General features: G+C 36.7%; 1 protein-coding gene across 1 annotated transcript; it reads right to left on the bottom strand.

Annotated features, from left to right (window-relative positions):
• Nucleotides 1-12,433: 12,433 nt before the first annotated feature.
• On the bottom strand, nt 12,434-16,689 carry LOC110105327 (receptor-like serine/threonine-protein kinase SD1-8). The gene is made up of 7 exons (XM_028699308.1): nt 15,245-16,689; nt 15,048-15,144; nt 14,652-14,794; nt 14,131-14,341; nt 13,430-13,667; nt 13,195-13,345; nt 12,434-13,112 (listed from the first exon to the last, which is right to left on the bottom strand). The coding sequence occupies exons 1-7, from the start codon at nt 16,553-16,555 to the stop codon at nt 12,804-12,806; spliced, it is 2,460 nt and encodes an 819-aa protein (XP_028555141.1). The 5' UTR covers nt 16,556-16,689; the 3' UTR covers nt 12,434-12,803.
• Nucleotides 16,690-16,810: the final 121 nt, after the last annotated feature.

Genomic DNA, 16,810 nt, shown 5'->3' with positions numbered 1-16,810 from the left:
ATTTGGACTTGTAATTAATAACCTTGTTGAAATGTTCCTTTCTATTCAAATTCTTTTTAAAGAAGAAACCTCTAATTTCCACGGTGCAGCGCCAGAAATCACATATCGCTTGACTAGGTAAGCGTTCTACTAACACCTGACTCCTTATCTCCTACCGCCTACGGTCCTTCAGGCCTTCATCGCCTACTACGGTCCGTCCGACCTCCATCACCAGACAACGGTCTTTCAGACCCCAGTCTCCTACCGCCTACGGTCCTTCAGGCCTTCATCGCCTACTACGGTCCGTCCGACCTCCATCACCAGACAACGGTCTTTCAGACTCCAGTCTCCTACTGCCTACGGTCCTTCAGGCCTTTGTCGCCTACTATGGTCCTTCCGACCTCCATCAACAGACAACGGTCTTTCTGACCCCGGTCTCCTGCCGACCCCGGTCTCCTGCCGACCACGGTCTCCTGCCGACTACGGTCCTTCAGGCCAAACAAACCTGTATATGTAACTCCTACCATGTAATGCAATCTATATGATGTACATTTGCTACATCAATCCAAGGCCTTCTCCTAAGGAAGGGCCTCATTTGTAATCGACTACAAATACTAGTGGATTCATTCAAACTGGGCCAGGCCCCGTGGTTTTTCCCTCTTTTTAGGGGTTTTCCACGTAAAAACTCTGGTGTCTTTTATGAATGCTACACCCTCTCACTTATCTGCTTGTGTGCTGGATCTTCGTACAATGCTAAGATGTTAAACTAAATATTTCTCTACCGCCGCGAATATTCCAGGACGCAACAAAGTTAACTATGTTTCATTTTCTCAGTTCAATAGTTTCACTAAAAAAAAATCAAAGATCTTTTAAATTTGTATCATCAAATCTATCAACATAAGTTGCGTCTCCAGGTCTCGCTTCACTAAAATTTTTAAATCCAAATGCATCTGATTGACCGAACTCGATTATATCGCATACAACTCATTCATTCTATAAGTCACCTTCACCAACAAAGAAGAAATATAAATAAGACATTATTTTTGCTTTCATTTAAATGATATTCTCATATTTCATTATCAACTAACTATGTCCCGGTTGATTGGACTGTATATTTTGTTCTTCAACAACTAATATTGCATTCTCTTTACATATCTCATTTTTAAGTCCTTTAAAGTCAAATTCTAAAGTTGTTTTATCTTCAATTATCCATAAATCAATCATTTTAACACAAGTGTAATCCAAGGGATAATAATGTCTTTTTTTAAGTTGAAACCTAAAAAATGAATAAATAACTTTATGTTAAGATTATAAGTACTATTTAAATTGATACTTGTACATAAACATTAATATATTATAAGATTATATATATTCTTTAAATTTAGATTATATCAAATATATACAAGATCGTTGAGTCGTCAATACTTAAAATAATTTCGTCTATTTGAGTGAATCTGTTAAAAAATACTCTAATTTCTTCCGCATCCTAATGAAAATGATGTTTGGCTTAGAGTTCTTATATATACTTTCTACAAGTTTGAAGCTCTTGATCCAAATATCTTCCATCAGTCATCTACATATTATCAAGTTAAAGAGCTTAGTGATCAGCACACATATTTATAAATACTAATACAAATATAAGTATATAAACATACTGACATTAAAAAGAGAATTATCATGTTGTATTTTTTTCGTCATCGTTAGTGCAATTGGTTTTTCAAAGCTTTCTAAGTCATCACGGAATAATTTTACTTCATTTATTACAATTGTGGGCTTAGAATAAATGTCTTTATTTCTAATTAATTTAACTAGATCTTATAAAATTTCTAACTTTTGACAATAGTTCTCTCTATCATACTGAAAATGAGGATTGATAAAATATGCTACAACATAGATGTTTTTTCTCAATTGAGTATATCATCTTCTTTTTATTATAATAATGAAAGGCTTATATGATCTTTTTATATTTCTAAAAATAGCTTTAATTACCTTCCTTATTTTGTACATGTCATCATAGAGATATTCAAGCGATGGTCACTCATCCGAGTTAACAATACACAACAACGAAATCAAATGGCCCGATATCTTTGAAATGATAAGACAATTATCCCAAAATTTCAAGTTCATAATAATTAAAGCTACTTCCTTTCCCTAGGAAGTTTTATATATCTTCAAATATGTATTGACTTGCTTATGATTAGTAATTGTAGGTCATGATGATACTCATGGACACTTTTTAAAATTATAAAGGATATTACAAAATGGGTTGTTTTAGGATGTACAATCTCCTTCCAACTTTGCCTTTTTATAAGCCATACTAGTATGAAGATGTGATTATAATAAAAAAATTATCACATTTGATGCTTTTTTGGCTAGGCCCTTTATCTAGGGGTGTCAATTTCGGGTCACGGGTCGGGTTCGGGTCAAATCCGAAACTGACCCAGGTTCAAACGGGTCGACCCTAATCCGACCCGGGTAGATAAACGGGTCGGAAATCCGAACCCGGACCCGATCCGGCGGGTTGTCGGGTTGACCCAACTCAACACGGGACCCAAAACATCGGCGAGCGGCGAGCGCGGGTGGCGCTGGTGCGCGAAGGGAGAGCGGCGAGCCCGGGCAAGCGCGGCTGCGTGAGCGGACTAGCGCGCACGGGCAGGCTCGGCAGTGTGCCCTGGCAAGCTTTGTCGAATCCGGGAACCCGAACCCGACCCGTTTTGAAATCTGGTCGGATCCAACCCGGATTTTTTAGGTCGGGTCCGAATCGAGTTTTCGTGTCGTGTCAAATATTGACACCCCTACCTTTATCAGAGATATGCTACCAATACCTTTCAAAATTAAGTTCATACAATATGCAACACAAGATAAACAATATATGTTGAATATTTAGTGAAACATCTGACATGCTTTCTTATAATTAATAGCATTATCAATAACTAGTTGAACTACACTATCTAGACCAACCCACTCAACACCCACAGTAAATAAAGAACACAAATTTATATCATCCTTTGTGATGTATGAAACTGAAGTTTGATTACTGAATGCTTTCATCCTTTCTTATAATTAATAGCATTTCCAATTTCTCACACACATTATAACTAAAATTGAAGTCCGATTACTGAGTGCTTTCATTCTAATTTGATTAACTAAAAGGTATGAATAATATTAAAGAGATTGAAGTTTCAAAAGCAAAAATAGAGAGAAAAAAAAAAAAGCGATCGGAATGGAACTATACTAATGGATAAAACTTAATACCAAACAATAATTTGATGATTGTCCTAGTTAGAGAACTTCCAGTAGAAATTGAAAGCTCTAGAACTGATGAGTTTATATGTGTGAATAATCTAATTAAAACACTCCAAATTCGACGTTGGCATAACAACTAAATATAGAGATTTCTACAAAATATAAATTAAAACTACTAATGCAAAACAATCATACAGATACAATTAATCTACCAAAACAAATAAAGGATTTGAAAATTTTATCCATTCATTGCAGCTTATATTTTTAGGAAACATTCAAAAGAATAAGAACAAATTTCTTGTAAGGAATTTGTTGTAACAATTTATATAAAGAAAATATAACATAATGAGACATTTGAATACATAAATGGTAAATCATGGTGTTCAATGAAATAGGGGAAATAAGAATTCTGTCATTGACAAAATAGTTGCATTTCATTTTCAAGAAGACAATTGCAATCTAATTAGGCATTTCATTTTCAAGTAGACAACTTCAATCTACCTCAACATTTCTCTTATAAGGCATAACTTATTAACTTCAATGTAGCTCGACACCTCACTAAAGTAAGTCAGCATCAATACAACTACAAGATATTGTAAACAATATAAACTAATTCATGAAAAATCATATAATGCCTAGTTTGGACTTACTTAAGCCTATGAATAGACTATCTTAAGACCTGAAAAATCACCTTTTTTTTCCCCGATGTATCTTTTATAAGCTTTAATCCTAAAATTCTTTTTCTAGGACCTCTTGTACTTTTTATAAGATCTTCCCAAGAAATTCTAAGAGCAGTGCTAGAGGAGTCTTCTCAAGATAGATTATGTTAAGTTCATCCTAATGGGTTTAATCAAATCGTTCCCTTGATCCTCAAGTAGTGCTAATATAGTATGACAAGTATGATGCAACATTAGGGAAAGAGAAATAGAAGTTTTGCAGGAATCAGAGTCCAAAGAGAATATGCTTGGATTGAGCACGTGAGCGCGAGTACCGGCGAAGTGAAGAGGTGAAGAATTGAAATTGGGTTGGAGAGGAGGAGTTGAGCATGAGAGGGAGACCTTCGGTTTGGTGTTGGCTTCACGAATGAGCAGCAAGCAGCGACAGAAAGAAGATATGCTGAACAAGAACAGGGAGGAAGATAAGTGATACCGATACGTCCGAATGAATTGTAGAGTTTTTGTTTTTTATGTTTCATACAAGCTTCGCCTTCTTTGGTCCTAGCTGTCCGATCTTCACTAAACGGCTCAAAATGGGTTTTAGCTAAACCAGCTGGTTATCAGAAACTAGGACCGATTTTACGGTTCAGATATCAAACCGCCGGTTCGAACGGCTCAAATCCGATTATCTGCAAAACTGGTTGTGAAGCAAACCGCAACCGGGAAGATCGGTCTAGTCTGGTTTTTAAAGCATTGGTGCTAAATTTTTTTGGAATTACATAATATTCTGTAAATCAGGAATTTGTTAATGAGATAATTAGTTTCTAATGTTTGTTAGTTCAGGCGTTAATACTGGAATTTTATTTTATTTTATCTGCTAGCATTTTGTTTGGAATAACCAAGCTTAGGAAGCATTATTATTGTAACCGTTAAATGCACAACTTTACCGAGTTTTTAAAATTTTTATTGCATTGCTTAATTAACAAATTACATTTTTAATCATAGTTGCTTTAACAATTCTGCACTTTCCGGTTCGACGTATATTCCGATTTTGACAACCATGCGCCAAAGCTATATATTGTATCTTATTGAAGTCACGAGTCAATAGGCAATAGTAGGGGTGTCAATTTCGGGTCACGGGTCGGGTTCGGGTAGAATCCGAAACTGACCCGGTACTATTCGGGTCAACCAGAACCCGACCCGTTTTTTGTATACGGTCGGTTTTGTGGACCCGAACCCGACCCGCTTCAGGTTCGGGTCAACCCGACCCGACCCGCTTTGGATTCGAAGTGGCACACCGGGTCACGCTTCGACGTTCGGCAGCAGCAGTGGGAGCGGCGGACTCGACCACGAGACACGCGGCAGACTCGGCGGACCGCACGCGCGGTAGACTCGGTGAACTCGACCGCGGGACGCGTGGCGGACTCGACCGCGGGACGCGCGGCGGACTCGACCGCTTGACGCGGGTCAACGGGACCGCTCCTGCGGCTTGATCGTGTCACGCGACTGGGCAGAACCGCAGAATGACGCGGACAACCGGGTTATCCGGGTCATTTCCGGGTTCCCGGGTCAACCCGACCCGTTTTTTGAAACGGGTCGAAAACCTGAACCCGAAAATTTTTGGGTCGAGTTCGGGTTCGGGTTGGGTCCAATATTGACATCCCTAGGCGATGGTGATGAAATTATTCATGCTTAGTCAAACGGAAGATCACTCAACGATCCAGCAGACAAAGACTATCTAGCTATCTTCTTATAGTTTTGCAAGTTTGGAGGACCTCATTGACTCTTGACTTCTACAAAATTCTATCCACAGGGAAAACATAATAATTGTTATGCTATAATACATTTTAATATCTAATGAAATTATAATTTTCTTTTTGAAAAAAATAATTATTCATAAATTATGCTGATTGTCTTGAAAAAAAATATTAGCAAAATTTTATATGCTAATTTTTTATTGAAGAAATATGTGCTATTTTGCGTACGTAGAAACTGAAAAAATTAAAAATAGAACAAGCAGTAACAATGATTTATATATTCTTCAAGGATGCATATGTGGCCGCCAATTAGGAAAGTATGAAATTATTTCAATTCATATCCAATATAATTACACATCAATGCTCCATTCATATTCAACAAACATTTAAATCTTCGCATTCTAAATATTGGAGTTGCCTCGACCATTTATTTGTTCATATCCTTGACTACCGTACACTTCGCAGCTATGTCGAGCGTCCAAAGGGGCAACGCACCTTGCACCCCCCACGAAGTAAAATTTGGTTGCAAGGATAGTTTTGCAGTTTTTCGATACCCAAATTTTGTCTATAAATATTTTGTAAAAGGCTTTGGATTTGTATGTCATTTGTAGTTCACATTTCTCAATAGTAAAGCCATTCTACCTCCTCTCCTACGATTTTTTTCAAATTTGAGTTTTTCATGTAAATCACGTGCGTTCATTTATGTTTTGCAAATCGCATTTTATTTTTCACTTCTTGTTTGATTCATGGTACCATAACATTAACTATATACTTCCTTTATTGCTCAAACTTTTCACCTATTTTAATAGAGATTCTAGCGCCTAAAATTCACAATTTTCTAATTAATATTTATTTATTTTATTATTTTATTTAAATTTAAACTTCACCGAACAATTTAAATGTCACCAATGAATCATGCTAATTTTTATTAAAATATATCAATTGACTTCTATCTAGAAATTTGGCTTCATTAAAGCTTTTTTTGGCTTGAATTCAAGCTCTTCTTGATGTGTTAGTTGGGAGCTTTGACTATCAACTAAAAGGTGGATTCAAGTTTTGCATAAGTATTATGAGTATGAATTTGCTATTTGCTTGAATTGGTCTAAATGTTCCAAATAAATAAATGAATAAGTTATTAAATTTAGCTGCATACCAATAAAAAAATATTTTTAAAAAACATATTTATTTCCACTCATTTTGAATTAGAAATTTAAATCCTTACATGAAAACAAAATTAGACTCAAAATTAGCTTCTCAAGCAAAAAATATATATATAAAATAAAATATAACCTTTTTTTTTTTAACTCAACCAATCAAATGAGCTCTTAACCTAAACAACCAACCTTTGGAATGATGCGGGCAGAAGTGATGTACATCCTAATGAAAATTGGTTCAAATTAAGATGAACTGGTACGGTTCAAGCTAGTTCAAATTGTTTCATGCACTACTTAGAGTTTGTGTGTAATAGCTTTAGCTATCGGTAAAATATGTTGTGAAGTTGTTATACATAAAGCAACTTCTAGAAGTTGTATAGAAATAAGTATATTATGTTTGGGGAGTATAATTATCGAGTTGTTGTGCTACAACTAAATGAGAACGTATTATTTTGATGCCCTTATATATTTTGTGATCAAAGATTGTTGCATCCTAGAGAATTTGCGGCAGTAGAGAGTGATATAGTTTAATGTCTTAGCTTTGTATGAAGATCCAGCACACAAACATATATGAGAGTATGTTTATAGTGTTTATAAGAGAAATCATAATTTTTATGTGAAAACCTCTTAAAATGAGAAAAACCACAGGGCATCGCCCAGCTTGAATGAATCCACTAGTGTTAGCAATTAATTACAAATGAGGCTCTTCCTCATGAGGAATGCCTAGGCTTGATATAGCAAATATACTTCATATAGAGTGCATGATATAGTGGGAATTCGAAGAATCAGCGTTGATATGTTCGTTTGGTCGGCAGAACCATGTTCGAAGAGCAATGTAGGTCGGAAGGACGATAGTCGGATGACGGTGATCGGAAGGTCTGTAGTAGGGTGACAGAGGTGGAAAAGCTCATAGTTAGGCGATGGTGGTCGGAAGGACCATAGTCGGGTGACTACGGTTGGAAGGACCATAGTAGGTGTGAGACAGAGGTCGAGAGGACCATAGTTGGTAGATGATAAAGGTCAGAAAGACCATATTCAAATGATGGTGGTCGAAATTAAAGGATTGTAGTAAGACAACTGAGGTTGGGAAGACCTTAGTTGGTGATAGAGGTCAGAAGAACCTTAGTATGGTGACGGAGGTCAGAAGGATCATATTCGGTGACGGAGGTCAGAAGGACCGTCGCTTAACCTAAACAACCAACCTTTGGAATGATGCGAGCAGAAGTGATGTACATCCTAATGAAAATTGGTTCAAATTAAGATGAACAGGTTCAAATTGTTTCAAGCACAACTTAGAGTTTGTGTGTAATAGTTTTAGCTATTAGTAAAATATGTTGTGAAGTTGTTATACAGAAAGCGACTTCTAGAAGTTGTTGTATATAAATAAGTATATTATGTTTGGGGAGTATAATTATCGAGTTGTTGTGCTACAACTGTATGAGAACGTATTATTTTGATGCCCTTATATATTTTGAGATCAAAGATTGTTGCATCCTAGAAAATTTGCGGCAGTAGAGAGTGATATAGTTTAATGTCTTAGCTTTGTATGAAGATCCAGCACACAAACATATAAGAGAGTATGTTTATAGTGTTTTTAAGAGAAATCATAATTTTTATGTGGAAACCTCTTAAAATGAGAAAAACCACGGGGCATCGCCCAGCTTGAATGAATCCACTAGTGTTAGCAATTAAATACAAATGAGGCTCTTCCTCATGAGGAATGCCTTGGCTTGATATAGCAGATATACTTCATATAGAGTGCATGATATAGTGGGAATTCGAAGAATCAGCGTTGATATGTTCGTTTGGTCGGCAGAACCATGTTCGAAGAGCAATGTAGGTCGGAAGGACGGTAGTCGGATGACGGTGATCGGAAGGACTGTAGTAGGGTGACGGAGGTGGAAAAGCTCGTAGTTAGGCGATGGTGGTCGGAAGGACCGTAGTCGGGTGACTGCGGTTGGAAGGACCGTAGTAGGTGGGAGACAAAGGTCGAGAGGACCATAGTTGGTAGATAATAAAGGTCAGAAAGACCATATTCAAATGATGGTTGTCGAAATTAAAGGATTGTAGTAAGACAACGGAGGTTGGGAAGACCGTAGTTGGTTAGTTGGTGATAGAGGTCAGAAGAATCTTAGTATGGTGACGGAGGTCAGAAGGATCATATTCGGTGACGGAGGTCAGAAGGACCGTCGACATTCGGTGGCCGGGTGTAAATTTGGCATCAGTTGTTGAATCGATGTAAGTTCTACGACAGCTAGTGGTCGAGCAGAAATTCGTTGTCAGTCGGCGAAGGAGGTCGAAATGACCGTCAATGATTAGTGGTCAAGTGTAAATTCGGTGTCAGTTGGTGACCCGGCATATGTCCGACGATAGATGGTGGTCAGGCAGAAATCGGGTGTCAATCGGAGGTCCAACGGTGGTCAAGAAGAATTCCAGCGGTGGTCGACAAATGAGAAAAAGTGTGGTTGTGGTCAAGAAAAATCTTGGTGTTGTTTGGCAAATAGGTGAAAGTCCGACGGTGCTCGACAAGCGGGCAGAAGTCCGATGATGATTTACAAATGAGCAGAGGTTCATGAAGAACTCCGATGGTGATTAAGGAGAACTCCGACGGTGGTTGGGAAGAATTATGGCGGTGGTCGGCGACAAGTAAGGTCCGAAATTCTTTCATTATCTTCCCTCTCTCTCTCTCTCTCTCTCTCTCTCTCTCTCTCTCTCTCTCTCTTTCATGTGACTCCCCTCTCATGTGAAGAATGGGGGCCTATTTACAATTTTTTTAGAGTGACATGGCTTGTAAATATGGAGAGTATCATGGTCAAGATGGGAGTCGTTTGAATGAACGGCCAATATTGATCCATTTGATTATGATTGTTCATTAGGCATTTTAATATCTTAATGATATTAAAATTCCTTGATCTTGGGTTCGTTGGATTCCTCTGGTTGAGCCGCTCGATTCGACTATAAGCATGTCACATTTCGAATTCGTTTAATAATCCAAATTATGAATTGAACTTTCCAAAAATGCTTTTTGAGTCTTCGATTTGGATCCATTTGGGTTCAGATTGAGATGAATTTGGTGTTGTTTGGTTTATCTTTTCAAGACATTCAGTTTGATTATAATTTAGCTGATATTGAAGTTTTGATGGTCCCAAATTTAATTTTTGAAGCTTTCAACTCAATTTTGCATCTAGATTCGTGTCTGATCAAGATAAATTTTTTATGATATGTCAAAGATAATATTTATCTGTCATTTTTTTAAAATAAATATAATAACAAACTAACAATTTTAAATTAAATTCGTATCCAATTTTAGTAGATATTTTAAATATCAAAGTACTATAATTTTTTTTTTCTAACAATGTACCATCATAGTTTAAAATAATCTGAAAAAATTAGAATATATAGTATTACTTCATAATAAAATATTTTTGTAGTAAGAATAACAATACAATTTTGATAAATATTTATGAGTAAGTTATATAAAAAAAAGGATGTGACTAGATATCATAAAATAAATTATTTCTATATCTTAGCATTACGATTTTAGTGCGAGGAATTAAACAATTAAAATTATTTAAAATCTGGAATCACTTGTTATTGGATAAGTTTAGCTCAAAGAATATTAAATATTGAGGTAAAAGAATATTAAATATATAAAAAAATTAAAATAAAAATATTACTACAACACCAATTTTAAATCAAAATTGGATACGTATAGCAAAGATTTTATAACTTAAAAATATATGAGCATCATATTTTCTTATTACAAATGTAAGATCATACTTATAAATAAGTTTGCATAATTCATTTTTTTTTAAAAGTTTGCATAATTCATATTTAAATTATTAATGATATTATTTGTTGTGAATATAACAATGTAATACAAAATTTTTTGCATCCAGAATAATTTTAAAATAATACAACAGTAATACATGAATTATTTTTCTTTATTGTGTCATGTTAAGAATTAAATTTTCATTTAAATATAATAAGAAAATGTCATTTCTATTATTTTTTTTCTTTTTTCCTTTTTCTATGAAAAAATCATTTCTAATATTTTCTAATCAAGTCTTTTTTAGGTCCGCATATACCTTCCTTAACATAAGTCAAATATAATACATCTACTTTTCATACCAGGTCATCGGAAGGCCACCATTTTATGTGACCATATCATCTAAGGCAACTCGCTCTAACCTTATCTTCCACTAGAGCTACTCCAACCTTTTCATGTATATGCTCATTTCCTATTCTGTCTCTAAAAGTAAAGCAACTCATCCACCTGTGCATCCTCATCTTCGCAACACTTAACTTTATATTATGCTTCTCTTTTAATGGCAACATTCTAAAGTATAAAACATTAGGGGTCTCACCTCCATCTATAGAATTCTCATTTAATTTAGAGAGGGACTTTTCTATCACACAACAAGCCCGATGCATTCCTCTACTTCAACCATCCAATTTCAATTCTACTAATAATATCCCCATCGATCTATTTCACTATCACTCTGAACAAAATACCCAATATATCTAAAAAGTATACTCTTATTAATGGCTTGATCATCCAAAGTCTTAATCCCCCTACTAGATCTATTACTACTAAAATTACACTCCATATATTTAGTTTCAGATCTACTCAAATGAAAATCTTTGGACTCCTAATGTTGACTTCCATAATTCAAGTTTACCTTCAACCCCCTCTCCATTCTTATCAATAAGAAAAATATCATCATTAAAAAGCATAGACCAGGGTACAACCTCTTGCAAATGTCTAGTGAGGATATCAATGACAATGCTTTACAGGCTTACAGCTTCGCCAAGGAAAATGTGGTTTCCAACAATTTGGTAACAGTCAGAATTCACATGTTTCCAAAGAATAAATAAAAATATTACTTCCAACATCAGAAAAGGGTGCAACTATCAGAAAGTTTTTAGGGTTTAGGTCGCAAAAAGCAAGCTGCGAACCTAAAAAGTTTTAAACCTCCATTATAAAGTTGCGCCCCCCCAAACGTACTCTTGGTTGTTCCAAACCTATCCTTAGTCTCAGTACTGGTGGCCTACTAGAGACTCGCCTTAAGCAAACAACCATGATCAAAGAACTCATCTCAATGGACGAGTAAAGCTTAACGGTTGGCCCTAGCAACTCCTATTTATGGAGTCGATCCTGAAGACTCTTCGGGGAGGGGCAGATTCTTACGGCAAGCTATTGATTGCCTACTGGCAACTATTAATGTGTCCCAAGCCAACAACTTCATTGGAGCTTGATATGCTACACTAGTAGTAAATTTGTCTCTTATTTTTTGTATAATCATATATGTAGCCAATTCTCTAACGCTCGAATCTCAACCCAAAATTATAAATAAAGGTTGAGGAATGAGCTGAATTTACACAATTTTACTCATTTTGTTCATAAGACTCAAATTTTTGCACTCTAGCTTATTTTGTTAAAAACTCGTTACTTCTTAGTCTAGAATTATTCTATCTTTGTATTATCATGTTTTCTATTTCACTCAACATTTTCAATATAATTCACAGACATTTCTGAATTCACAGTTTATATGTTCAAGAAAAATAGCATCCTCACTTTTTAAATTTTATTTTTTTATCTACAAGCAAGCTAACAAGTAATTAAATGACTAACAGGGAGTTTGACTGCAAACCATACCTAACTCAACTTTTATTAAAATAGCTAAACATATCAGATACCAAAGAGAAAAATAGAGCAATTGTAACACTTATGCTGCCTATAAGCCATAGAAACAGAACCAATAACAAAAATATCAAGTAGCCGCACTGTTGAGTGAGGAGGAAGATCACTTTTGATGATGAAGCAGTGCATATCTTTCTGTCTATCATAATCTTGAAATTTACAATGACTATGTAAAAATAGCCCATGCATTGGAAAAATTTTATCAGTCCCAACAAAGCCGCAACATCTTGATTAATTTGTTGGACATCAGTCATATTTTACTGTCATTTATACCACCCCGGCTATTAATAAGTTCGGTTCAACTTCTCTATCGACCATGGATCATTGTAAGAGTGATATCATTTCTAGTATAATCGACATGGTCCGACGTTGACAAATCTGCTACTTCAGAACCTTCTTTGAGATATAAGCCAGGCCTCTTAGGTTGAGGTAGTGTCATGGCTTCACTGCCCAACATCAAAACCACTGAAGCCATTGTAGGCCTATCTTCGCTCTCTTCTTGCACACAAAGGAGACCAACTTGCATGCATCGCAGAACTTCTTGCTCGGGATAGCCATACTTCAGTGCATCATCGACCAACTCCAGGGATTTATTTTCTGACCATAGTCTCCAGGCCTGCACTAGCATTCCTAAATTTTAACTGGAGCAAAACAAAAGCTAACATATAAATTAATTTCTCTTCTCTAATCATACTTACATGCACTACTAGGCTCATATGGCTTTCATTTAGATCAAACACTTTATTCTTCTTACCAGTAAGAACTTCAAGTACAATAACTCCAAAGCTAAAGACATCAGATTTTACTGAAAATATACCATGCATTGCATACTCAGGTGACATGTATCCACTGTCATATAAATATGTGTGAGTTGTAAGATATGTTGAAGGTTCAAACTATATCTGGTGAGATAGAGAGTTATAGAAAACTTACTATGTTCCAACCACTTTCTCCGTGTTTTCTTCCATTTCGTCTCCTACTACTATCCTCGCCATGCCAAAATCAGATATTTTAGGATTCAACTCCTTGTCAAGAAGAACATTGCTAACCTTGAGATCTCTATGAATAATTTTTAATCTAGAATCTTGATGAAGATAGACAAGACCTCGAGCGATTCCAAGAATTATATCAAATCTTTTTTGCCAACTCAACTGACACCTGCCTGCTTTATCTGTGTCAATATTTTAGGTTAGTTTAGCATTACAAGGGGAAAGAAATAATAAATGCACAAGCACAGATACTACAAGCACAGATACTACAATTTAATTGTCTTGCTGCTGGCGGAACAAGAAAATGAAAAGCCACACTTCTGCACATTAATTGGGTAAGTAATAAGGATTTTCAATAAACACAATGAAAACAAGTACTTAGTGCTATATATCCTAGTAGCTCCATCAAATAAATGTAAAAGCTGCTTATCCTAATGGTAATACAGGCTTTGATTCAAACAATAAAAATCAGAACATAAATTACTTAAATCCCACAAGAAGAAGTAACTGTTTTGCACCTACATCATTTCACTACTATCAACATGTGCATTGAGTTAGATTGTTCAGCACTATTACAAAGATGATTATAAAATTCTTTCAACAAAGAAACTAAATATGACATTTGAAGAAGTATATGACACTAACCAAATATGAAAGAATCCAAACTTTTGTTGGGCATGTACTCATAAATCAATAACCTTTCCTCTCCATGGATGCAACAGCCAAGAAGACGAACTAGATTCCTGTGTTGAAGTTTGGAAATTAACCTAACCTCATTCATGAACTCATCCAACCCTTGACCAGAATTTCTAGATAATCTCTTGACAGCAATCTCTTGTCCATCTTCTAAATGACCCTACAAATTTCAACATTCAAGCAGCTTCAAAATAGTGCATATTTACATCTTCCAACTTTTGCAGTTCTGTTTAGATACTGCATGAACAAGATAACATGTTTATACTCATAATTGAAAATCCATATAATTTGCCCAATGAAAAAATAGATGGGGGATTAAAAGCGTCTAGCTAAATGATTCAAGCATTTCATATCAAACATGAGGGAGAGAACTAAAATTGATGAGGTTTCTTACCATAAGGAAATTTCATGTTGATTCAACAAACTGTTGTCAGTAGATTAAATGGTTAAACGATGAGTGGCAAAGTTACCTTATAAACAGGGCCAAATCCGCCCTGTCCAAGCTTATTTTCATCAGAAAAGTTATTTGTAGCAATCTCAATTGCTGACATATCAAATACGGGAAGTTCCATCTCTTTTCCTCTGCTCTCCTTCACATAACCATGCCCTACACCTAGCAAGCAAGGTTTAAACAATCAAAAGTAATTAACATAATACTTAGTTTTTTTTTTCTTTTTTACTTACATGTTGTCATTATTTATTTATTTCACATTAAGGAATTAATTTCTTCAAGTTTATGTTTCAGGGGAATGCCACAGAACTTGGAGCTGATAAGTTGATCATTAAAAGCAACAGCTATTTAAATAATTTCTATCATTACAAATAAAAAAACAAATTTTGAAGGTACATCTTGATAGATAACTTACCCTGCTTTCTTTTCTTCCTTAATGTATATATCCCAAAGCAGGAGAATATGATAAAAGCTAGCCCCAATGGGATGACTACTGCAACTATATGCTTCCTCTTGCTTGAGGCACTTTCTTCTGAATCTACATAAGAACTTCTTACGTCAACGGGTGGCAAAGCAAATAGGATATTTTTTTGGAAAGAGTAGTTAATTAACAATGGCTAATACGTCCGTTTTATTTAAATAAGGCCTAAAGATCATACCCAAATCAGCGGCAGCTAGCCGGAGGTAGAGATCCACACCTCCTTGAGTCCCTTGAGCAAACTCCTTGATGTCCATTAGCTTACCAGTCCACCACAAACAATTCTCACCAACCATAACATAAGCCACACATGAGCAATTCCGCAAACACAACGCACGACAGCCCTCCAGTCCCAGGCCGGCAGCCACCGTCACGTTCTCCGTGTCCGGTGACTTCACGCCACTCACCTTAACGAAACCATCCCCTCCTCCTGAGCAAGCCAATGCCGTCCTCCTCTTACACCCGCCCGAATAATCCATCAACGTCCAATCCACCATAGTCCTTGGTTCAAATCCCTGTAAACACTTACAAACCCCTTCAGAGTAATACACGTTGCATATCCCGAACACCCCGCACGTGCCGTACCGGTCGCAATTGTTCAGCTGCAGTGTACAGTACTGCCTCCACTGGCCGTCGAGCCATACCAGCCGTTGTATATGGCCGCTGGGATCGACGGTTATAAAACTCATTACAGACTTATTTATCGATTCGTATTTGTAGAAAATTTGGTCAGGTTGAACCACGAAGGTGTAGATGAAGTGGGCGTCCGAAATCATTTGGGGAATGCCGCTCCATGAAACTCCGGTCCATAGCCCGGTTCGAAACTCGATGTTTGAACCATTCTTGAGTACGAGCTCGGATGAACCGGTGCGGCGAACACCGTAGGTGTACCCACCCGGCGAGGGGTCGTCGGGGGATTTCCAGGACGTGAGTTTCCTTTCAAGGTGACGTCTTAGGTCTAATCCGAGTTCCATTCCGGGGAGGAAAGTGTCGGAAGGGTCGGAAAAGCTCTCCCAAATAATAGCATTTGATCCACCGTCGGTCAGCACGAGGTTGCCCGAGTCGACGAGTTTCAAAGATGGAATTTTTGTGCTGGAGGTATTCGTCGACCAAAAGGTTCTGATGCCGCCGCCGAGGACGTCGCCGGCGGTGATGAGAATATTGCCGTTGGTGGTTAGAGAAAGGGTGGCGTTTTGGGCGGTGATTGGAGATTTGCGGTTAGCAACCCAGACGATTTTTCGAATGGGAATTTTGTGATACCATATGCCTAAGTAAGAGCTGGAAGGTGCAGCGACGTTGAAGAATCCTAGCTCGAAAGTGCCTTGGGCGGAGATGAGGGTTTCTCCGGCGGCGAGAGAATGGGACGGAGTGATGGTGTCAGTGGGGGCAGAGGGGAGGATGAGGGTGGAGGAGAGGAGGAGGACAGAGAGGAAGAAGATTCCCATGCCTCCGAATTTTAATTTTAGGCCATAAGGAATGATTCATCAATCATCATTCATGAATGTTATAGAATGGTTCTCCATTTTTCTGTAGAGGAAGAAGTTTTTTTTTCTTTAAAAAAATCTATTAGTCATCTGTATCATTGATTACGATTAGGTGGTAGACGTAAACGCCGTGTTGAAGTAGTGGAAAAAAGAGGGCGAATTTATAAAAAAGATAATAGTTAAAATTACGTATAAATATATAATGAGATGAAAATT

Source organism: Dendrobium catenatum, unplaced genomic scaffold (assembly GCF_001605985.2).
Source record: "Dendrobium catenatum unplaced genomic scaffold, ASM160598v2 fragScaff_scaffold_1242, whole genome shotgun sequence".
Classification (NCBI taxonomy): domain Eukaryota; kingdom Viridiplantae; phylum Streptophyta; class Magnoliopsida; order Asparagales; family Orchidaceae; genus Dendrobium; species Dendrobium catenatum.
Note: the sequence above shows the minus strand (reverse complement) of the source record. Positions and strands in the feature narration are given on the sequence as shown.